Genomic DNA, 24,117 nt, shown 5'->3' with positions numbered 1-24,117 from the left:
CTGATCTTTTAGTTTCTGATGTACTGAGTAAAGTACAACAACGAGCAGAACACCGACTGAAGTCCTCAAAATTGTTTATTTGCCATACTGATTTGCTTTAAGTTCTTTGAAGAACTCTGAAAACGTAAGTTTTTGGTTGTTACCTGTTAGGTGCTTTAATTCAATTAGTCAGTGGTAAAAACTGAACATTGAATGACTATGTTAAGTTTCTTTACATATATGATCAAGTTAAGTGAGACTACGTGTCTTCACGAATTCCAAGGTTCTGGGGAGAGACACAAAAATATTATCATCCTTCGTGGCAACAGCTTCTTTGTTTATGGAATTACGACACTCACGTGTGTAGGATTGCAGTTTGTTAAATGGAAAACTTGATCTATCTCGTAATGATCTTTCTTCTTCTCTCCCTTGCAGATTCGACAAATCTGTCGTTTATTTCTTGCAGGCTCGAGAACTGAAGGACGCTCCGGGTACGCTCTATCCGTTTCAATGTGACGTCAGCTGCGAGGAGAATGTTCTGCGCGCCTTCAAATGGATCAAAGAGAATTTAGGAGGGGTCGATGTTCTTATCAACAGCGCCGGCGTTTGCAGAGAAAACCTTCCAACAAGTAAGTGAGCCACAGTTCGTCTCCATTCAAGTAAGAACCTTGAGACGTCATGAAGCTACAAAGTATCTGGAAAGAGATTTATGGTTTATATGGACAGGTGGTAAATTACGCACAGAATCGGTGCTGTAAATCTTCTTGTACGCTTACTGTTTCTCCATGGCCACGGCTGGATGTCTTGCCGGCCGCGGTGGTCTTGCGGTTCTAGGCGCGCAGTCCGGAGCCGTGCGACTGCTACGGTCGCAGGTTCGAATCCTGCCTCGGGCATGGATGTGTGTGATGTCCTTAGGTTAGTTAGGTTTAAGTAGTTCTAAGTTCTAGGGGACTAATGACCATAGCAGTTGAGTCCCATAGTGCTCAGAGCCATTTGAACCATTTTTTTTGTCTGGATGTCTTGTTTATCTCGTGTGATATGTTTGGGACCCAGAGCAAGGATCGGGATTAATTTAAGGAAACATGTGGAAGGGTGGGCCAACTTCGTGCGCCATTTATGATTCCCCTCAAAAAAGGAAGAAAAATTAATAACAATTCTATCCTAAGCCAACTAACAGTTCTAACAGTTCCCAAGAATCTTGTTAAGTTAACACAGATAACTGAGGTTTTTAAAGTAATATCGCAATGCATAATGACATTTGAACTATACTTAAAATTACAAGTGGTAGTATAAGAACATGTCAACGGTGCAACACAGTGATGGCCCGATTACAAAGCCGCGTGGAGTGGCCGCGCGGTTTGAGGCGTCATGTGACGGAGTGCGCGGCCCCTCCCGCCGGAGGTTCGAGTCCTCCCTCGGGCATGGGTGTGTGTGTTGTTCTTAGTATAAGTTAGTTTAAGTAGTGTGTAAGTCTAGGGACCGATCACCTAAGCAGTTTGGTTCCTTAGGAATTCACACACACCGATTACAAACAACTTACGAAATAAACGGGTGGCAGGGCTGTGCCCGGTCTTCTAGCAGCACAACTGTGGGCTAACCCCACAACAGGACTTCAATTTAAGTTCAACAAACGGCAAGTAAAGGACGTTAAAATGCATACATCTCCACTGCAACAGTAAGCTCCAGACCTGCTCCGAGGCAAACATTGGACACAAGTATATATAATGTTTGTGTCCAAAGTCTACCAGCCACCTCACACTAGGTGGTAAACTATCATGTTAAATCTTCCTTTTACTAACAATAATGGGGAGCGTAAGGCAAACGACAACACTCTGATGTCAAAGACATTGTTATTCTGCTCCCATATACACAAGAAAAAGACAAGGTGGCCAAACGCTATCGTCGTGTAAAAACCGTGCAAACTGTAATACTTCACCGATTGGCTACAAGGCTGTTACACACAAATCAAGTACTGAATAAGCTACTGGGCCCCTAAAACAAAATAAACTACTGGCCCCCTAAAACACTATTAAAATGATATTGACAATTAAAGGCATAGTTTTTTTTAAAGAAATCAAGAAGCTCTCTGCTCAGTTTGCCCAAAGCCTTTCATCACACTCCCACAAGGATCTTACAATAACAGAAACACTGACAAAAGTACTTTCTCAAAATCACTGAAGGCAAAACCCAAGTCCTAACCCAGCAAAAACCCCGCCACGGCATGATACCAAAAGAATGGCAATAAACTCCTCAGCTTGAGGTTGAAATGGGAGATCCGCAGAAGCGTGTGTGACCTGCCAACACTTAGGCCTCGTGCGTTGACGGGAAAGCCGCCGAAGCAGAAGGGAAACGCGTCGCTGCATCGGACCAACGGAACAGTAAGGCCCCAACCGCTTCCGATACAAAGCTGTCAACAAACAGCAGAAAAGATTGATAGAAATTAAAATGCACAGTCGTATTTTAACGGACAATTAAAATTATTTTCAAGGAAACCAACTATTAAAACTCCAGTATAGGAGGAGGAGTAGGAGGAGATTAGTGTTTAACGTCCCGTCGACAACCAGGTCATTAGAGACGGAGCGCAAGCTCGGGTTAGCGATGGACGGGGAAGGAAATCGGCCGTGCCCTTTCAAAGGAACCATCCCGGCATTTGCCTGAAAGGATTTAGGGAAATCACGGAAAACCTAAATCAGGATATCCGGAGACGGGATTGAACCGTCGTCCTCCAGCGGCCCGCTCATAAACATTGCAAGTTAACCTTCCTAGAAAATGTAAAAAGTCATTTAAAACAGTAATTACATAATAATTGAAACAAGGCCAAAAAGACAAGTTGTACCTTTACTGGGGCCTCTTAGTAACTAAAGGACACTGTAATTTGCTACGCGCCAAATGGCAGATCGTCGGTTAAAATGTACACCTACAATCCGAAGGGCTCATCAACATGGAGTGGGGGGGGGGGGGTGCAAACACACACACACACACACGACCCACACGTGCATATCTTGAGACTGACTGCACAGCACTTCAGTTACAAGCCAAAACCAATAACTCGTTCTAGGAAGGGCCATTAGGTCTACAACAAACAAAAATTACACTCACTAGTATCAAATACTCAATGATAACAATGCTTTCAGGTACTAGATCACCATTGCAAAATACTACCTTGGCGCTTACAAAAAACTCCAGAATGACACACACAGGCCCAAAAGGTGTCACTGAAAGGCATTAAAGAACCGGATTCCTAGCCAGCTAGCACTGTAGGAGAATTAACAGTCTTTAAGTAGAGTGGTTACTGAACAGTCTTCGTACGTGATTTCACATAAATGCGAAGGAGGTCAATAGCTTCAGGACTCCAAGTAGGCACTGGATAATACTGCCCTCCTGCTCGTAGCTCTAACAAGAGGTTCAGTACACCTCGGCGTATTTAGGCCACCACAATTAACTGATGCATTTCGTAACGACCGGCAGCGACGGTAAACGCTGCAGGAAAAGGCGGGCACCAGCGGACTAACGGTCAACGGTTTCAACTCTCTGCAACCGTCAGTACGCCGGGTAATCAGACACACCCGTCCAGATCCGTCTTCCATACACCACTCCTTACCACACAGCCCCAGAGGTAACACACAACCAAGCAAAGATGATACGACGAGGGCCACAATCGATGGAACGCGCAGAAATGGCGCCATTACGATCGCGCGCGCGGCCTCATAGAAGCCACCACTGCTCATTTTTGTTGTACAAACTACATGTAGCATAAGAAGCAAAACTGTCACATAATATTGATACTTCAATAAAGCATTGTTCACTTCACAAAGTTTGATACGCTCAGTCAATGAAAGAAGAAAAGAGGCAGCAGGTACAACACAGAAAAGAATCATAAGCTACTCTGGGAAAATGCCGAAAGCAAACCAGCCGTCTACGACGTTCCAAGATGGCAGATGAGGCAGTTCCACGATGAAATAGTAAAGGCAGTGTGTGCCGGTAAGCCATATCATGAGCCCAGCTATAGACTACGTAGCCAAAGAAAACTAATAGTATTAGGCGTTCACAGGAGGGCAGATAAGTCAATGCCATGTTGAAACGGCAAACACAATGCGAGATAAACCAGTTGTTGTGACTAGCGATAGGACACGTAGCTGTTGTTCATAGCTCATGGAATTTGAACGAAAAATAAACGGGAGGAATTTCTTAGGACACACACACACACGAGGGAGGCTTAATTTCGTCCTATATACGTATAAGCAGGAACTACCTCGAACTGGGATACAGGCTGACAATTACAGTAACTGTAGTATTGCAGTATGAGGGTGATACCCACCTATTACAGTATTCCAATCTGTGGAATTTGCCTCATATAACGCCCATCTGCTAGTCTGTTTTGTTCTGATCTCTGGTAATTTCCGTACAGCGACAGTTACAATCATTCCATTATACAGCTGATACTTGCGCATAACCGCAACTTCGAATACATTTCATATTTCTGAAGGCTGTCGTCCATTGATTAACAGTGGCAGTAGCGGCTCAAGATTGGGCCTATCTGGCTGGGGTCTGAATGAGTCTCCAAGACGTGTGCTGTACAGGCCTAGACAGTTATCCTGGTACGCGACACAGATTAATATAGCGTTACTATAGCCAGAATAAACAGCCATTCGGTATGATTATCTCTGATCTCAGATAGTTGTTACTTTCCTCGATGCCTTCCCAACAATTGGTAAAATCTTATTAAATAAATATCACCTATTTTACACACACTGGTAAGCCAAAACATAATGATCAATTGCTTAGAAGTCTGTTGGTCCACATTTGGAAAGGGGCGACTCTGCGTGCAGTGGATTCTAGAAGATCGTGATAGGTTTTCAGATGTTTTCCACGGTCAAATATTATTTTTAAGCATACGTGAGGAAAAATGATAATTCCAAATGTTTACTGTGTGATTGTAAATCTTCGCAAATGAAGAAAAATCTTTTTTATTAATAATTTGTGGAAAAAAATTTGTCTCATGTTCTCACCAATTAAGAACTTCCGAGCCGTCATACAGCTTCGAATTTTGGGGCATGGATTACCCGGAAGACCAATGAGTGATCACAAAGTCCCATTACCCCCTATGGAGTGTCCGTATATACTTAGACAGTGACACTGTGTTTATATGGCAGCATGACAGAGGACAACTTTGAGGTTGTGTGACTGTTCTTAATTATTTATTCCAGAGTGTCTGGGTACGTCATCGTTTTCACAACATAGTATGATTCTCTTACATGCAAGATGTGAAATTCTCCTCCAAATTTCTTGCATGATGGCAGTAAACGTACGTCGAATAGAATTCTTACACACTTCTGTCTCGCAACGTGCGACAGAAACCTTCGGTTTAATGAACCCCTTAAAACGAATTGCACACTGGATGACAGATCAAGACTTCGGAGCGGCCACTCCAAAGGTACAGGCGTATGGACAGAACAACATCCAGTCCGTTTATAATGAAATATCTCACTGAAGCATTTTCTAACGGCGATAACAGAATGGACTGGTGACCTATCCTGCTGAAACCACACACAATCGAGAAGTTTCCGATCGTGCAGATGCGGTATAAACCAATCGCGTTACATGGTGATATAAGCAGTGTGATTCACAGGACCGTTGAAGAAATATGGAGCTACCAAGTGGGTTGCAGAAATTGCAGCCAATGTCATGATATATGGTGGGTTGTGTTCAAGTTCATCTTAAAAATATTCGTGTTCTTTATTCCAGAAACGTTTCTGGCTCTTGCACCGCGATATATTGCACACTTGTCCGAGAAAAACACTTTGCCCCTTGAAGGAAGAGCATTCAGCCACACAAGCCTAATGTCTTTCTGGATACCGTTACCATTCAATTCGTTAGCAAACGAAGGTTTAAATGCCTTTAGCTTGTAATCATTCCTCATATGATTTTGTAATGTAGAGTACGGAATTCCCAATTCCTCTGCCCGCTTACGAATGGACTTGTTTTGGCGAACGTTCGACAGACACTGCAACCTCCACATACGTTTGCATTAGTGTTTATGGTCTTCAAGAGCGCATCTTATGTTTTATACATTCAGCTGAAATGGCTTCTTCTCACACCATAAAATTGTTGGGTTTGGTAGGGAAGGCTTGTGAAATAGTGCACTGAAATCTAGAATAATATTTCTTATTGATTTTGCTGAATGTGGTCGTTCGTTAGCACACGTGGTCATTACGATCCGTTCCTTGAAGGTGCAAGTGCACTCATTAGCAATGATTTAGATTTACGTGAGTGTCTACAAGAATAAAAGAACAATTTAGCATCTCTGCATTACATAGGGGGTAAAGGGACTTTGTGTGAACCCTGTGGATGCGGTCGAGGCTCCGAACAATGATCAAGGAACAAGAGACAAGGCACCCCATCTTCCGTTACTCACGACATCATTAATCCTTGACGTCTTATTTTCACATTCCACACGTCATTATAGCTCTTTTGGATGTGAATACGTATTTAAGACTGGGAAACCAATCAGTAAAACAGAAGTGAAACGTTTACAGTCTGAAATATTTTGAGCTATAACTCCAAAGTTAATTACGTCAACCAGAATTAAGTGATGTCAGTTGCAGAGTGTATAACTAAAATCTGTTCCCTCTTTCTTGTTCCCTGAGGAGAGGCAAGCGTGCAGAGCTTAGGGAGGATCACCATGACCGCCACGGGGGCAGTGACAGGCGGGGGAGCAGAGGACAGTAGAAATCTCACATTACGTCTAATGTGCATGGTTGCGCTTCGTACCGATTGCTTGCTGTAATTCACATGATGAGCGGGACAGAAAGTTTTGTGTCAGTGCACATGTACGTAGGCAACGGCCCTGCCGCAGTGGATACACCGGTTCCCGTGAGATCACCGAAGTTAAGCGCTTTCGGGCGTGGTCGGCACATGGATGGGTCACCATCATAGCTGCCATGCGCTGTTGCCATTTTTCGGGTTGCACTCAGCCTCGTGATGCCAATTGAGGAGCTACTCGACCGATTAGTAGCGGCTTCGGTCAAAAATACCATCATAACGACCGGGAGAGCGGTGTGCTGACCCAAGCCCTTCCTATCCGCATCCTCTACTGAGGATGACACGGCGGTCGGATGGTCCCGGTAGACCACTCGTGGCCTGAAGACGGAGTGCATATGTACGTAGACGGTTATCTTCACATGTGGTACACAAAGGCAAAGAAACGCCCGCACACCTGTTAGCCGCGCACTGACCGAATGTTCGCTGCAACGCTGAACAGTGGTAGAGCGCCGACTATGGCAGAAGTTGCAAAAGGCACGAAACGTTTAGAATTAAGTCAAAAAATTCCTAACAGAACTGTGGCTCTCAAAAAACAAGACAAAGTGGACAGACGATAGCAAGTGAAATAGGACCTGTAACAATACTGGTTTGCATTTGGCTAGCTATTTCGCCGTGAGACAGAACAAATATTGGGGTACAACAAAGGAAAGCACGGCTAAAGTCTGCCAAATTGCCATCCTCACGTGCACCCATTATGTTCCTATTTTCGTCTTCGCTTACTTCAACCAGTGCATCGCTAGTGTCATATATTTTGTACTAAAGATGGATAACTCCATCAAATCTACCTTCCCACCTTGCTTTAGTCAATGACTTCAACTTTAGGATACATGTAAGGGGCGTTCAACAAGTAATGCAACACTTCGTTATCCCACCCAATTCCAGCTGACAAAATGCGGAATTTGCTGTGGGACGTGGTGGAATATTTCCGCTTCACCCCTGTAGTTTTATGAAGTTTCAACATTTGGCGGCACCATAAGTAGAATTCAAAATAGCGGTGCTTTGCAAGCCGAGAGTTGTTCTTGAGTCACCTTCGGCGGAAAACCAGAGACTCACAGTTGTTGGTAATAGGTTGCAAAATGTCTGTGGAGACGTGGCGCTGAACAAAAGTAAGATTAGTCGTAGGGTGAGGTGTCTGTCATCATTGCAAAAAAAGTCGCGCGAAACCTCACGATCTCCCGCTTCGTGGGCGGCCACACACAGCTGTCACGCTCCACCTGTTGCAACGAGTGGCCACTCTCGTTTGAGGTGATCGACGGATCACAATCAAATACGCAGTCGTTCTCCAATTGGAGTACTGAAAGATGTGTTTCCGATGGGTTCCTCGCCAACTGACAGAAGACCAAAGAATAACAACGAAGAACCATCTGCGTGGAATTGCTTGCCCGTTAAGAGGTTGATCGAGGCGATTATTAGTAAGAACAGCCTCACAGGCGATGATAAATGGGCTCATCACCTCGAAATAAAGGAGCAGTCCATGGAGTCACGCCACACCACATCACCTCCGAAGAAAAAGTTCAAAGCCCCATCCTCAGACAATAAAGTCATGGTGACGGCCATTTGGGACTCTCAGGGGGTTATTCTGTTTGCTGCCCTCCATCACGGTGCAACGATCAACTCTGATCTGCATTCTGTTACCTTCAGGAAACTGAAGAAACGACTTCAGTGTATTCGTCGCCACAAAAATGCAAACAAACTGCTCCTTCTCCAAGACAATCGAAAGCCTCACACACGTCTGCGCACCCGAGAGAAGCATGCAGAACTTCGTTGGACCTTTCTTCCTCACCCACCCTACGGCCAGGTTCTCGCACCTCCCGACGTCTAGTTGGTCCAATGCCTCCGATGTCGTGCAGTGCAATGGGACCATGTCGGCATACTGGCTCTCCCAGCAAGGTGGTGTGAGGCCGTCACACTGAATGGAGATAATGTTGAAAAATAGGGATTTGTACCAAAAGAGTGGGAAATAATAAGGTTTAATAGAATCCTGAATAGAACCAACCTGCTTTCAGAAAAGAAACGCTGCATTACCTATTGAACGCCCCTCGTCTATGACCAACAAACCTTGCCCACCGTCGCGTAGATGCAGAAGAGAAACCAAAAATTTTTCTCACCAAACAAACGAAGGAAACCGCGTAGCACGATGCCTTTGCAGCATTATTCACGACTAGAATCAGGGAATAACTACTACAGGGAACCTGAAATGCTTGAGGATTTATCCAAAGTTCGCTTTTACATTCCCATGTTCTTGCCTTTCATATTAGTACAGTCATCACTGCGCTGCCCCTTCACGTCTGTCAAAAGTAATTTCATTTTTTTTTTTTTTTGTGTTTTACGAGTACCTTTGTTGAAGCACCAAACCAGATGTATCCCTTACAGGCACTAAGCAAGAAAATGTTCACGAATATTTGTATCGTTGATATCATCAGTAGAATCCAATTAAGTAAACTCACTATCATTTTCCTTTGAGATACACCAAAAATGTCTGGTGCATAGCCCAAAATCATACTGTAATATTTAGTAGCTTTCAATAAAAATATTTTATTCTCAGTTTTTAACAGAGATTGCGAATTATGCCACTTTGTATGAGTTTCCCGAGATAATTTTATGACATTTCTTTACCACGAGCTGCCTTCCTTGCATGTTTGCCCAGAATTTTTTTTATTATTATCACTGCCAGTTTCAAGAAATTCTCATAGTTCTGAATAAACATTTTGTCTGACGTTCCATTCAAAGGAAGACTATCTATTCAAAAAATGAACAATTGCTATAAGGTGTTTGATTACACCTTACCGATGCCGGGTTTCCACATTTAATATTTCCAGGGCTCCTGCATCTACATTTTTGACAAATTTTAATCTTCTGGAGATCTTCACCCACTCATGGTGCGATTCTGAGTTCATTAGGGATCTACTGTAGATGATTAACGTCTCAGAAATCTACCGCCAGTTTCTGTAGGCGCCTGAAGTGAATAATATTTTAATGTTCCCCTGTAAACATCACTGAATCAGAATGTCTGTAGTCAAAAGGTTATGGTATGTGACGTGCAGTGAATATTTTACTAATTCGTTATTTATTTATTACAAAATGTCTTCCTCATTGACGTTGCTACAGGTGTTTAAGGTTGTTGTTTAGGAACTGTAAGGTCATCACGAGCTGACACCTTTATTTCTTTATTATGAAGTGTTTCCCTTCTGTAGGGGCTTTCAAGCTGACGTAGGTGCATGTCAAATGTTGTATAGAGGCAGTGAAGAATTAATAGGGAACGCAACACCGCCACTAGCAATATTTTCTGTTTTAAAAGACGCACGCAAGGAAAACCGGCACTTCATTTGTTATCTGTTTCCGTAGATAATTTCCACTAAGACACTAGATTTTATGAGTGATTTGTATGTCATATTTATTCACTTATGGAAAACTTTCATTGTCTTGTTTCCTTCGTCCTCTTAGAGCCACATTAAAACTTAAAATTTTGCCGCTTTCAAAAATCTGCCGCCTCCCTGAACGGTGTCATGGTTCCCCCCCCCCTTCCCCCCTTGCTCTCAATGCCACTTATGTGTGCACAGCTCGAAATCAGACAATAAAAAGGTGCAAATATGCCGAAGAAAGAAATGTAGATAGCTAGTTGCATTTGAAAAAAAAAATAATAATAAAAAATCCTAGTTGGTCAATACGATTGTAAAAAAAAAATAAATAATAGTATGACCTGGGTACTTCCACAAGTGCGGCCACGATACATTAACATTACTCTTATTACTCCGATGTGACAGTTCAAGTTATTTCATAACAGAGGAAAGAAGAAATTCCATGTATGGAAGTAAATGTATAGTCACTCATACAGATTTCTTTTACATATTCGGTTGCTTTATACATAATTTCACATATTTAGTTGCGTACCAGTCTTGATTTTGTGCTGGTTAAATCGTAAGTAAGCCGATTTTTATGTTTGGCCCCTAAAAGAGGCAGCTCACCTGAGATCAACTTCTAATTTCTTCCATACGTTTGGGAACACTTTATTTGAAAGTAAGTCATTAGCATAATAAAAGGAACCGCTACACTATAAAATACTCAAAATACGTAGCGTTTTCTGAGCGTAATTCTGAAACTAAGCGACTTCTCGCAGCTATTTTTAATGGAATTCCTAAATAAATGAATATGACATAGAAAAAAATTAGGTAGATGAAGAATAATTATAGTGTGCTATAAATGTTATTGATTGCCGACTCCATGGAGTGTTCTGTGCACCACGACCAGATAATGGTTATAATTGGAAGGAGAAATAGCCTTGGTCGTATTTTTTTGTTTTATTATCCGCAAAATCGATTTTCGGTCACTTAGTGACCATCCTCAGTGCTGTAACATACAATTAAAATTGTTAGCACTGGTATTAACAAACTCTAAGCTTGGCCGTATTTTTTTGTTTTATTATCCGCAAAATCGATTTTCGGTCACTTAGCTCTAAGCTTGTTAATACCAGTGCTAACAATTTTAATTGTATCTTACAGCACTGAGGATGGTCACTAAGTGACCGAAAATCGATTTTGCGGATAATAAAACAAAAAAATACGACCGAGGCTGTTTCTCCTTCCAATTACACTCCTGGAAATTGAAATAAGAACACCGTGAATTCATTGTCCCAGGAAGGGGAAACTTTATTGACACATTCCTGGGGTCAGATACATCACATGATCACACTGACAGAACCACAGGCACATAGACACAGGCAACAGAGCATGCACAATGTCGGCACTAGTACAGTGTATATCCACCTTTCGCAGCAATGCAGGCTGCTATTCTCCCATGGAGACGATCGTAGAGATGCTGGATGTAGTCCTGTGGAACGGCTTGCCATGCCATTTCCACCTGGCGCCTCAGTTGGACCAGCGTTCGTGCTGGACGTGCAGACCGCGTGAGACGACGCTTCATCCAGTCCCAAACATGCTCAATGGGGGACAGATCCGGAGATCTTGCTGGCCAGGGTAGTTGACTTACACCTTCTAGAGCACGTTGGGTGGCACGGGATACATGCGGACGTGCATTGTCCTGTTGGAACAGCAAGTTCCCTTGCCGGTCTCGGAATGGTAGAACGGTGGGTTCGATGACGGTTTGGATGTACCGTGCACTATTCAGTGTCCCCTCGACGATCACCAGTGGTGTACGGCCAGTGTAGGAGATCGCTCCCCACACCATGATGCCGGGTGTTGGCCCTGTGTGCCTCGGTCGTATGCAGTCCTGATTGTGGCGCTCACCTGCACGGCGCCAAACACGCATACGACCATCATTGGCACCAAGGCAGAAGCGACTCTCATCGCTGAAGACGACACGTCTCCATTCGTCCCTCCATTCACGCCTGTCGCGACACCACTGGAGGCGGGCTGCACGATGTTGGGGCGTGAGCGGAAGACGGCCTAACGGTGTGCGGGACCGTAGCCCAGCTTCATGGAGACGGTTGCGAATGGTCCTCGCCGATACCCCAGGAGCAACAGTGTCCCTAATTTGCTGGGAAGTGGCGGTGCGGTCCCCTACGGCACTGCGTAGGATTCTACGGTCTTGGCGTGCATCCGTGCGTCGCTGCGGTCCGGTCCCAGGTCGACGGGCACGTGCACCTTCCGCCGACCACTGGCGACAACATCGATGTACTGTGGAGACCTCACGCCCCACGTGTTGAGCAATTCGGCGGTACGTCCACCCGGCCTCCCGCATGCCCACTATACGCCCTCGCTCAAAGTCCGTCAACTGCACATACGGTTCACGTCCACGCTGTCGCGGCATGCTACCAGTGTTAAAGACTGCGATGGAGCTCCGTATGCCACGGCAAACTGGCTGACACTGACGGCGGGGGTGCACAAATGCTGCGCAGCTAGCGCCATTCGACGGCCAACACCGCGGTTCCTGGTGTGCCCGCTGTGCCGTGCGTGTGATCATTGCTTGTACAGCCCTCTCGCAGTGTCCGGAGCAAGTATGGTGGGTCTGACACACCGGTGTCAATGTGTTCTTTTTTCCATTTCCAGGAGTGTATATATAAAATTTAGGTATTGTCGTCAATTGCTTACGTACGGGGTGGATGCTGCTTATTCCTACTGCCGGCCTTTAATGTTAAAATGTTAAGACGCACATTCTTAGGGAGTGGGTCAGTATGAGTCTCGGTCCCAGGTATCGGTCAGTTGGCTCAACAGTGGACATTATGAGGAATGCTGGGCTAGATGAAGAATAAACTGGAATGCAAATAGCTGAGATAGATATAAGCAATCTTACATATGCAGGTGACACCACACTGATTGCAGAACGCGAAAGAGAGTTAAACACCCTCTTACTGAAGGTGAAAGGAGGAAGTACAAAGGCTGGTCTGAAGGAGAACGTCAAGAAAACTCAAATTATGCAACTGCACGTATCATTTCATGGCATACGGGAGGAGAAAAAATGGAAGTATTTTCTGTGATGGCGAATGCAGCCACGAAATCAAGAGACCGTTATTGCTTTGAGGAGAGGGGAGGTACAACTTTGACAGTGTTTTAAGGAGTAGAGACGCAAATTTAAAACAAAAATCCGTATAGTAAATTGTGATATACTGATATGCCCTGGATCGCAAGAGAGGCTGAACGGCGTGGAATAGGTACCTCTGAATTGTGGTATTGGAAGAAAATACTTAAGAGTTCCATGGACTGCAAAGAGTACGAATACAGCAAATAAAACCACACTGTTGCTTAGACGGTACAGTACTGAAACAAAAAAAAGCAGACCTTGTTTGGACACATTACGAGAAGACATCATTCTATGGAAAAGACGGTAATGCTGGGCAAGATCGGAGGAAAAGGAAGAGGAGTGCCAAGGATGAGATGAATCGATGGCGTCACATCAGTAATGCATTAGAACCTGGAAAGTCTACAGGAGAAAATGCAGGACAGAAGGAATTGGCGTGCTGTAGTTCAGGGGGTCATGGAGAGTGGGAATCGACTAAAATAGAGAGAGAGACACTATATACCAAGTTAATACCGTTTTGAAACTTCCTGGCAGATTAAAACTGTGTGCCCGACCGAGACTCGAACTCGGGACCTTTGCCTTTCGCGGGCAAGTGCTCTACCATCTGAGCTACCGAAGCGCGACTCACGCCCGGTACTCACAGCTTTACTTCTGCCAGTATCTCATTTCCTACCTTCCAAACTTTACAGAAGCTCTCCTGCGAACCTAGCTTCTGTAAAGTTTGGAAGGTAGGAGATGAGATACTGGCAGAAGTAAAGCTGTGAGTACCGGGCATGAGTCGTGCTTCGGTAGCTCAGATGGTAGAGCACTTGCCCGCGAAAGGCAAAGGTCCCGAGTTCGAGTCTCGGTCGGGCACACAGTTTTAATCTGCCAGGAAGTTTCATATCAGCGCACTCTCCGCTGCAGAGTGAATATCTCATTCTGGAAACATCCCCCAGGCTGTGGCTAAGCCATGTCTCCGCAGTATCCTTTCTTTCAGGAGTGCTAGTTCTGCAAGGTTCGCAGGAGAGCTTCTGTAAAGTTTGGAAGGTAGGAGATGAGATACTGGCAGAAGTAAAGCTGTGAGTACCGGGCGTGAGCCGTGCTTCGGTAGCTCAGATGGTAGAGCACTTGCCCGCGAAAGGCAAAGGTCCCGAGTTCGAGTCTCGGTCGGGCACACAGTTTTAATCTGCCAGGAAGTTTCATATCAGCGCACACTCCGCTGCAGAGTGAATATCTCATTCTTAATACCGTTTTACTTGTTGGATTGATCCGAGAGGGCGAGCTAATGCTTGTCCATCTGCCCTCTTACTTTTAACTATTTTTAATCAGTGTTATACGATGGAATCATTCCCTGCCGCATTCATTACTGTAAGTTTGGCACAACCACTTTGATTCTCAAACGCAGTTTGTAAATAACGAGACGAACGAACATTCATCGACTAGACAGTGGACCAAGGTAGGTAAAAGACCTGGATGTTCAGGTTGTGTACTAGCAGTGCAGCTTTGTGATGCGACTTGCATTAACTTCCTTCTTCAATATTGTTCGTATTTACCATTTTGTAACGCAGCAATTATGTATACCTTTGGTATTATAGATATCTTTAACCTACAGAACCTGTTTCAATAATTTTTGTTTAAGCTGAGTCTTTTTCAATTAGGCAACAGGTTCCATTCGCACAGTACGATTGATTTATTTTTACGATCGTCTCACTAGAGGCAACTTGTTTTGTTTTAGCTGTGTTCTTTGTAGTTCAAATTCGTATATTTATTGCATGTTCGATTTTAGACACCTTTCTGATAAAATATCAGTTACAAATGATTTATGATGATTCCTTCAAAACATTTACGCAATACTGAAATTGAAAAATAAAATATCAGATTCATGAAATATAATGAAACAAAAGTTTTTGATAGTAACGGAATTACAGTGTTACATATTGTTTCAAAAGTGGGACACTTTAAACAAAAATCATTGATACAAATCCTGACCAAGAAGACGACTCTATTTACGCAGACAATGGTTTAAAAACCTGAGAGCTTTCTAAAAACATGGTCTGCGTTCCAAAAGCATTACGCAGAGTGGAAGAAAATTTGTACTGTCAGAAACCGTGGCCCTATTCGATTGAGACTGATAAAGAGATGTTTGCAAGTCAAGATTTTAAACATGGCTGCAACAGCAACTGTTGAAATTCTTCACGATAAAGGATGACAGCCAACTGTTTTGGCTGTCATTCTTTATCGTGATGATGTTTGCAAGTATTGGAAGCCAATAAAAACATGGTTGTATCCCATCTACTGACGAAACGTGAATATAAAGAGTTGTCAGAAACTGTCTGAATAGCACGTCATCCTGTTTCAGGGTAAGTTGCGCCGTGTCCGAATAAAAGACAGTGGAAGTTAGCCAATAAGGCCGTTGGGGCTTGAGCGCGCAAATTCAAGAGGCTCGCCAGAGACAGTGCCGCCAAACATGTTCGTTTGTTTCCCGAATACCGAGCAAGAGAGCGACACAATAATTAGACACGGGACGGTAGTAAGGATGGAACCAGGGCCAAAGGCTGAGCAGTATCGTAAGTTGGCATCCATGCTATAACAACTGATACTAACTTTATCTGGAGGGCTGCTTGAATTTGCGCGCTCAGGGACCTTCAGCGCTTACTATTTCCGAAACGGAGCAACGAATCGAGTTCTTTTCTTAACAATTGTTTCTCAACTCAGCCTACTCTGCAACACCCTCTAAAGCTTTTCAGACTGTTTCCAACCACCCTGTATATAATCCAGAATGAAAAAGATCCAGGTACAAGCGACGTATCTCCATCCGAATACTAAACAAATGTAAGAGGCAGACAGCAGCAAAAAAATTCATTATTTATATTTTTGGAATAATAAGGACGCGGTTCTTGATTTTCTGTAATGCCGCTGTTCATAAATAGCGAGAGACACGATCACCTTTCACAAGCATTACCACGAAGAGATTACACAAGAACACGGAAGCGATCCAAATTCACAATGGTAATGCCCAACCGCACGAATCTTTGGCAGCTAATCTGGCACCTTCTTAGACTGGATCAAGATCCCTTACGCATCGTACAGTGCAGATGTGACACCCTCCGACTTTTGCAGGTTGGACCCCGTGGAAGACTGTCTTCAGAGTCTCAAATTGATATTACTGCTGACATAAAATGGCTGTGAAGACGTAGATACAACAGTGTGCACTCGACTTCTTGCGACGAGGATTACAGAATAAGCTTAAACGACGATGCTCTGTCACTACACTGTTCTGAGTAGCTTCATTGAATACAGGATCAGTAACTTTAATAGCATAAGCATTTCGTATGATGTGTCAGTTCACACGGTTTCACTGCCGCCCTCGTCCTTCGCTTTATTGCTGACTGATGATGGCGGCATGCTGTGTTCCCAGCTGGACAGACAGCCGAGTGGCGGCACACACTGGACGTCAACGTCCTGGGGCTGTCCGTCTGCACGAGGGAGGCCGTCCAGAGGATGCTGGACAGGGGAGTCGACGACGGCTTCGTCATCCACATATGCAGGTAGACCTCAAAGCGTCTATAGCGATGTATTTTCGTCTTGTGAGACTGTATAGAGGCATTCTTAAACATAGAGCCAATCAGCATTTATATAGCTTCCAATAAACATCGACATCAGGTACCGCGTGAGAATCATTGTATCTGGTACCTCAAAACCGCCCTAAGCTTGAATTCTGCACTGACACCTGCGATAGCTCTGACATGAAGAACATTTCATGAGGTACCTTAGGGAGGAACTAATAAGTTTCTTGACAGTTCTTGGATTACAGTACTCCTCTTCATCATGTAGCAAATACATGTTGCAATGTAAAGTGAGATCGGTTCAGAATTCTCCAGTGCCGTACTGTTTATTGCGATTCTCAAGGAATAATCCTCATAGATTACTTGGGAAAACGTAGACCCGAACCTGAAACCTATTATGCTCCATTCCTCGATCGTTTGAAACTTGTGTTGGCTGAAGAAAACCTAGGTTGGCACACGAAAAAGTACTCTTTCAGCAGTATAATGTTCCATCCCACATATCAGCGATAATGGTGTGAAATGGGCTTTGAACTGCTTCCTCATTCGCCTTGTACACCAACCTCAGCTCTAAGTTACTTTTTCCTGTTCCCTAACTTGAAATTTTGGCTTGCTGGTAAGGATTTTTCAACAAATGAAAAACTGACAGCTGCAGTCAACGAGTATTTCGCAGAGTCTGACAGAACCTCTTTCTGTTGATGGGATGACAAAGATGGAAGATCGCTGGACCAAGTGTGTGTCCCTCATAGGAGACAATGTCAAGAAGTAAGGTGAGTTGTTTACCGAGCAAACTTTTTTCCTTGATTTTTTACTACACTTAGTAAACCAACTTTCTATTACCACACAGCTTAAATTATATTGTTGCATTACGCCTGAGTTGAGGCTAGCTCTTAAGTTACAGATATTTGTGTTCTAGTACTTTTCCATTTTTTTTTAAATTTTTTTTAGAGCTATCGTAACTATTTCGGTTTTACACGTTCACCAGATAATCAGAGCAGAAAAATGAACATCTTTAAATATACTTTTTTTCAGGATATGTAGATTAGCTCCCCAGCTATAAAACTAGAAATGATTTTTCGCGATATAAAAATTGAATCTTGGTTTGAAAAACCACAAGCAATGTCATCTTGCAAATACACTCTTCCAAATATTCGTACAGGGTTATACACGTGCGTGATACATTTCCTGTTAGGCCTAACATTACACCGCATTTAGCTTTCTTTATTAGAAGACTAGCTACTTTCTTTACTATTCGGACAGTAGAATTACAGGTGGTGATATCACTGTGTACTGTCGTTGAAGAATAATAAAATGATTTCTGTTTCCCGAATACCGGCTTCTCGAAGTACTGGTACATATTAATAGCTACCGAAATAACAAACACTACCTCACTTTTTACAAACAGTGTAATTTTTATCTGGGTTAAGGTAACACTTGAAGATTTGCAGTTGATGTTTTATTTTTAGAGTTTATATTCTTTCACTTAACTATTGACACCATTGTTAATCATTACTGTTAATCCGCTGCTGTTACTGTTGGTGGTAGTGTGTGTGTGTGTGTGTGTGTGTGTGTGTGTGTGTGCGTGTGTGTGTGTGTGTGTGTGTATGTGTATGTGTGTGAGTGTGCGAGAGTGACGGTCGGTTATCTACTGTCTATGACAGCCGACCTCGTCAGACTTTAGTTTTATCTGCATTTGATGCAAAATTTAACAACTGCCCAATTTACAAAATATTCATTACGATTATGTTTTGTTGTTGTTGGGCGTTTTAGTTGCTCAATTTCCAATCAACGTCTCATGTTTAGAAAAGGACTAGAAGTTCTTGTATTTTTGTGTGTTTATTAAGGAACATGAAAGCTGACTCTTATCTCCATTGTCTACACTGGTGTTCAAAATTAAAGCAACAAACCATTACTTTCCCTTCCTGTGTCTGATTAACGATATAATCATACAAAATGTCAACAGATGTCCGTACAATCGTTATCTGCATGAAAGATAGCATTCCGGTCAACGGACAAGCACGCCAACGATGACGTCAGTGCACCCATCAAACGAGGTAGTATTTGTCGAGTCGCCCAACATCCACGGTCGTGGTGTACACTGTCAGAGACGGTGCAGTGTTGCACAGAGGAGTCGCCTATCAGACTCTTTGCAGTGGAGAGCCGTAAAAAGAATGGAAGCAGGACAGTCACAAACTAATGTACCCCGATGGCTTAATGTGAATCGTTCTGTTGTTTACAGAGATCGAAACTGTATCCCGATGACCAGGCCGGGGCCTACCACGTGTAATATTAGAAAGAGAGAACCATTATTTGGCTGTAAGAGCACGACGGACCTTCTTAGTAGTGCATGGCTACAGCATAGAGGTGCATGGCTACAGCATAGAGGTCTTTACTGTCTGAGATCTGCTGTATGTGTGTACCTCTGACACGTCTTCTCAGAAGTACCATCAACATGCCATAGTGGGCCAATGTTCTTTGCACAGATGAGTCCCCTTTTGGTCTGGAGAGTGATTATCGACGCAGGCGCATCTGGAGGGAGCGTAGAACACATTTTCGGAACCCAAACATTGAGGAAAGACAGCGGTATCGAGGAGGATTCCTAATGATGTGAGCAGGGATTACGCTGGCTACCCTAACACCTCTTCATAAAATTGTACGAGTGAACAGGCAATGTTTATCTGATGCCAGGTATCGCGCCGAGAGCCTGTGACCTCATGTCTGGTTCTTGCGAGGAGTTGTGGGCCCGTACTTCGTACTGATGGATGATACTGCTCGACTTTTAGAGCACGGGTGATTGATATTCTTTTGGAAGCGGATGATACTGCTCGCTCCCCCGATTTGAATCCTATGAAACACGTCTGGGATGTGCTACAAAGACAGGTTGTATCACGTCAGCATCCCCCAACCACCCTTGAAAACTTCCGAACAGCTCTGCAGAAAAAATTGGCGTTATTGCCTCAACATGAGACTGATGACATCACTCACAGCATCACCACTCTTAGTCAGACATATATTGCTGCCAGAGGTGGTAACACCCCATGCTAAGTGCATTAACCAGTTGTCGGAATGTGTGTGAAAATGAATTAAGTTGGAAAAAACGAAGAACATCTTTGTCTACCGTTATAAATGGTGCAGTTGTTTGCCTTCTGTATTTTTTACGTTGTTTCTACTTTACTGCCACCTGTTTATATTCTTTTGTTGCAAAATTAACGCAATCTTGCACTATTTGCGTTTGTTGCTTGAATTTTGGGCACCGGTGTAGATAAGACGATTGATTGTCAGAAGAAAATATTTGCATTATATCAGGTTTTCCCGATTGAAGGAATCGTTACAACGGGTCTGTCTTCACTTCCCTTTAAAAGGCGGATTCTGTGAAAGTAATGTAGCATTCTGCTACGATGTAGAATTCTCGTGCATCTAAGGAAACAGGAAAATTCGCATTGCGCGAGACGGTGTGGTGGATAAAAAAGGCGGAGGTGTGGATTTTAAACCCCCGTCCAGCGATCCCCATGAAAATTTCCTGTGGTTTCTTTGTTTATTTTAAGGCCCAAGCCAGAATAATTCCTTCAAGGTCACCACCATTGATTTCCTAACAAGATCATTGTTAAACTGAACTAGTGTTTGTCCTAGTAACACCGAAATCGACGGAGCATTAAAACTTCTTCGCTTAGACCTGAGGAAGTGCATGACAGATGGTTTCAAGTCCGCAACATAGAGAAGACTTTAATGCGAGGCACCGTCCCTGTCCTGTGTAGGACCATTTAGCAAAAAAGAAAAACAAACTCATAGTATACTTTTTTGTGTTCACTCGAACTATAGAAACGAAGGCGCTCAATTATTGTAACCTACAGATCTTCATAACCTACTCCCTGTAGAGCTCCATGCATTTTGCTATATCTGTGTACTAACGCATCATGTGCCAAAACCAATGCCCAATAGTGCTAAATACTGTGACTTGCTCACTGTTACGACCAACAACATGCTGCAGAGTTGAAACTAACATTAGTAATATTCATCAACGAAAAACTCCACGGAGGAACTAAATGTACAGCACATCTGGTGTATCAGTTCCTGCACAGGTCGAATCTATCAAACATTCTCCTCACACGTAACCCTCTGTTTCGTTCCAGTGGTTGGTAGGGAGGAACCTGGAACTTCTTAAGTATCACGCTGAAGTTTATGTATTTTAAGGATAGAAAATAATGATAAATACAGACTCGTGTTCGTAAGGGTTCAAATGGTTCAAATGGCTCTGAGCACTATGGGACTCAACTTCTGAGGTCATTAGTCCCCTAGAACTTAGAACTAGTTAAACCTAACTAACCTAAGGACATCACAAACATCCATGCCCGAGGCAGGATTCGAACCTGCGACCGTAGCGGTCTTGCGGTTCCAGACTGCAGCGCCTTTAACCGCACGGCCACTTCGGCCGGCGTTCGTAAGGGTCCTGTCACTTCAGTGCCAATACTACCCCTTCTAACTGCGGATGATTATGTTTGATAGCAGTAAATGACGTGATGGCAACGGTGTGGTATCGCCGAATAAGTGAACTAAATTAGCCATCCCAATGACAGTCCCCAGCTGCGGTAGTCCCCAAGCTGTGACGATACTCCACTCTAAATTGACCAAGATCGGTGACTGGAGTCTAATTCTAGGAAGAGTAGAACAACCGGGCACTGATAATACTTTTCTTATAAAAACAACTATCAAAGATACAATGCAAAGTGAACATTCATTGAGACAGAACGTTAACTCCAACTCACTAACCTAAATTTGAGATTGTCAAAACGTTCATGACGTGACTCGGAATCGCGTCCTCGCTTATACGACAGAAACACTTAAGCGGCTGATACTGATTAACATGGAAGTTACGAAAGACTCTACCCTTACTGGCACTGACAATGAACGGCTCTGCGATCAAAGAAATGGAACTTAACACACGTACTGTTAAAAGAGTTCCTATGTGCCGATTCGTGGTGCGTATATTGCCGAATTCAATTCTGTGAAGAACAATTCTGCAGCGATTATCTGGGAACTGCTGCCAGTGGTCGCAGAGACAAAGTGTGTTGCGTAGCTGAAAATTCTGACTACACAGAGGACGTAAAATGGCGTCTGCAACCTCCTGAGGTCGAGGCCACTTGTGTAATGACGAATTAAATATTCGACTTACGTATAAAACAGGATCAGAGACTTTTTTTAAGTGTGAGCTCGTAAAGAAGCTCTTTGTAATGCCTCCGCCTCCACGCACAAGCACAGGTTCGTGTCTCTGTCCATAGAGAGACGAATGATGCAGTTCCTAGTGGCAACGTCTGCACATTCGAATCTAATGCTCAGACAGTTTTCTGACACCTCGCCAGCCATGTCTCAAAACGCTATCCACCTAAGTTTATCACTCACTGACGCTCACCAGAGAGCTCTCAAAATCGCTGTCTAGCCAAATATGTCCTACCGACACCACCAAGAGAGCCCCCCCGCCGTGACGCGTCCAGTTTAGAGTAAATCTCGCGTCGTTAGTGTGAATTCTCCTACAGCCAATCACAGCCCCCATTACAAATGGAGTATCTTCCACTCTACACGTCATGAAGCTATCACTCAACCTCTTTCAGCTCATGTTCAGGTCAACAGAAACTTCTAGAAAATATTATGACACCTCCACCATCTGCAATTGAACTAACCGAATACGTTAACGTGTCTTTTGGCAGAAATGCGGCTTGGCACTTCGCATAAGAACTTCTTTCGGACGTTAGCATTCATTTGCGGCAGGCATCCTACGTACGTTCCTTATGCTAAAAAAGACTGCTCATGGCACCAGGAAGATTCTATCTCTACAATCTCATACTTTCAGCATCATCTCGCCTAAGCCTCCTTAGCGACCACAGGTCAATCACGAGAAGTCCTTTCCCACCGGCCTCGCGACGAGGCGACTGTCTTGGGCTGTAAACTACCAGCATTCTGCTTTTAGATCCAGGAAACTGGCTTCCCACAGGCCTTGTTCCTTGTCGATCACTGTGACCGTGAAGTCGCACTTTCGCCTGTCTGTCAGAAAATTAGAGTCTCAGCTTGCATCTCCATTGAAATGTCAGTATGAGGCTACCAAGTATCAACCAAGAAACGGTTAAGAATTCGCTAGCTTTCGCTCCCCGAAGTAAATGAAATACGAATTGTGAAAATTATTCATGTTTGGTGGTTAAATCTTGCCGTCTTACACAGTATACAATTTCCATCCATATAGTACAGGCAGTACAAATTTGTTCCTTTTTCTTGCTTCCAGTATAGCTGGTCACATCATGCCATTCGATCCACTGTACTCGATGTACTACGCCAGCAAGCATGCTGTCAAGGCTCTGCTTGAAGGACTGCGGAAGGACCTGGTTGCCAGGAACAGAAAGATACGGTGTGGGGTAAGTTTCAAATGCATTACGTTGTTACATTTCAAAGTCTCCGAGCAAGACTGGTGTTTCTTAATTTTGCGGTTACGTAAATATACTATTCAATCATAGAAAATTTTCCAACCCGGTAAATATACAGTTCAAACAATTATATATAAATTGCAGGAAAGGAAATGGAGTGAAGTTAAAAGCACATTATAAGTATCCAGGCTTCGTGATAGAATAATATGAGTCTTGGAGGACAGTAAATTTGGGAACTTTATTACGAATACTTCGACAGTTTACACATAAAATTGTGACAGTCGAAATGGCTCTACTCTGAAGTCAGTTTGACCTCCCTGTCTGTAGATCGACTGACGAGTGTTCATCAGAGAACCTCAGACTACTGCCTTGCTAAACAAAAACCTCATGTGCTCTCCACGAGTACTCTGCTGTCCGAGTAGCTGCTTCCTTTGTGTAGCGCACCCCTGACCTGTCTGTCAAGGAGTGTCCTACAAATCCCCACACGATAAAGCACGTCCAGAAATCTGCACCCAAGGTCGTCACAGAGTCGACGAAGAATTTGGTTGAGATCCCTCACTCGGCTCCAAACCAAAGAACACCGACCAGCTCTGGGAACGATGTTGCAAACTGCGAACTCTCCTTGCACCCCTGACACGAGTCCAGCAGTTTTCACCTCCCCTGCCAGATGGCTCCTAATAACCAGTAAACAGCTCCCCCCGTGAGCCTGCTTGGGCACTGCTGAAGGAGCGGCCATCTGTTCACTCACAGGGTGAATGGGCGAGGCCAGGCGGCCAGTCTCCACATCGGCCGTCCACCTCGTGCTATGCGACAGCGTTACTACCTGCCACTGACGATGGTGTGAGGGCGGATCCACCGCGTCGGGTGCAGTAGGAGGTGCCTTGGAA

General features: G+C 43.9%; 1 protein-coding gene across 1 annotated transcript in view; it reads left to right on the top strand.

The window, feature by feature from the left end:
• Window positions 1–24,117, top strand: part of LOC126235589 (dehydrogenase/reductase SDR family member 11-like) — a 47,044-nt gene that overhangs the window by 22,458 nt on the left and 469 nt on the right. The window contains exons 3-5 of the mRNA XM_049944302.1: window positions 446–608; window positions 16,676–16,805; window positions 23,092–23,221. Coding sequence (XP_049800259.1) covers window positions 446–608; window positions 16,676–16,805; window positions 23,092–23,221 — 423 coding nt within the window. The remainder of the gene's footprint in view (window positions 1–445; window positions 609–16,675; window positions 16,806–23,091; window positions 23,222–24,117) is intronic.

The sequence above is a fragment of the Schistocerca nitens genome, chromosome 2, assembly GCF_023898315.1.
Source record: "Schistocerca nitens isolate TAMUIC-IGC-003100 chromosome 2, iqSchNite1.1, whole genome shotgun sequence".
Classification (NCBI taxonomy): Eukaryota; Metazoa; Arthropoda; class Insecta; order Orthoptera; family Acrididae; genus Schistocerca; species Schistocerca nitens.
The sequence above is the reverse complement of the archived record's forward strand: the minus strand, read 5'-3'. Positions and strand labels throughout refer to the sequence as shown.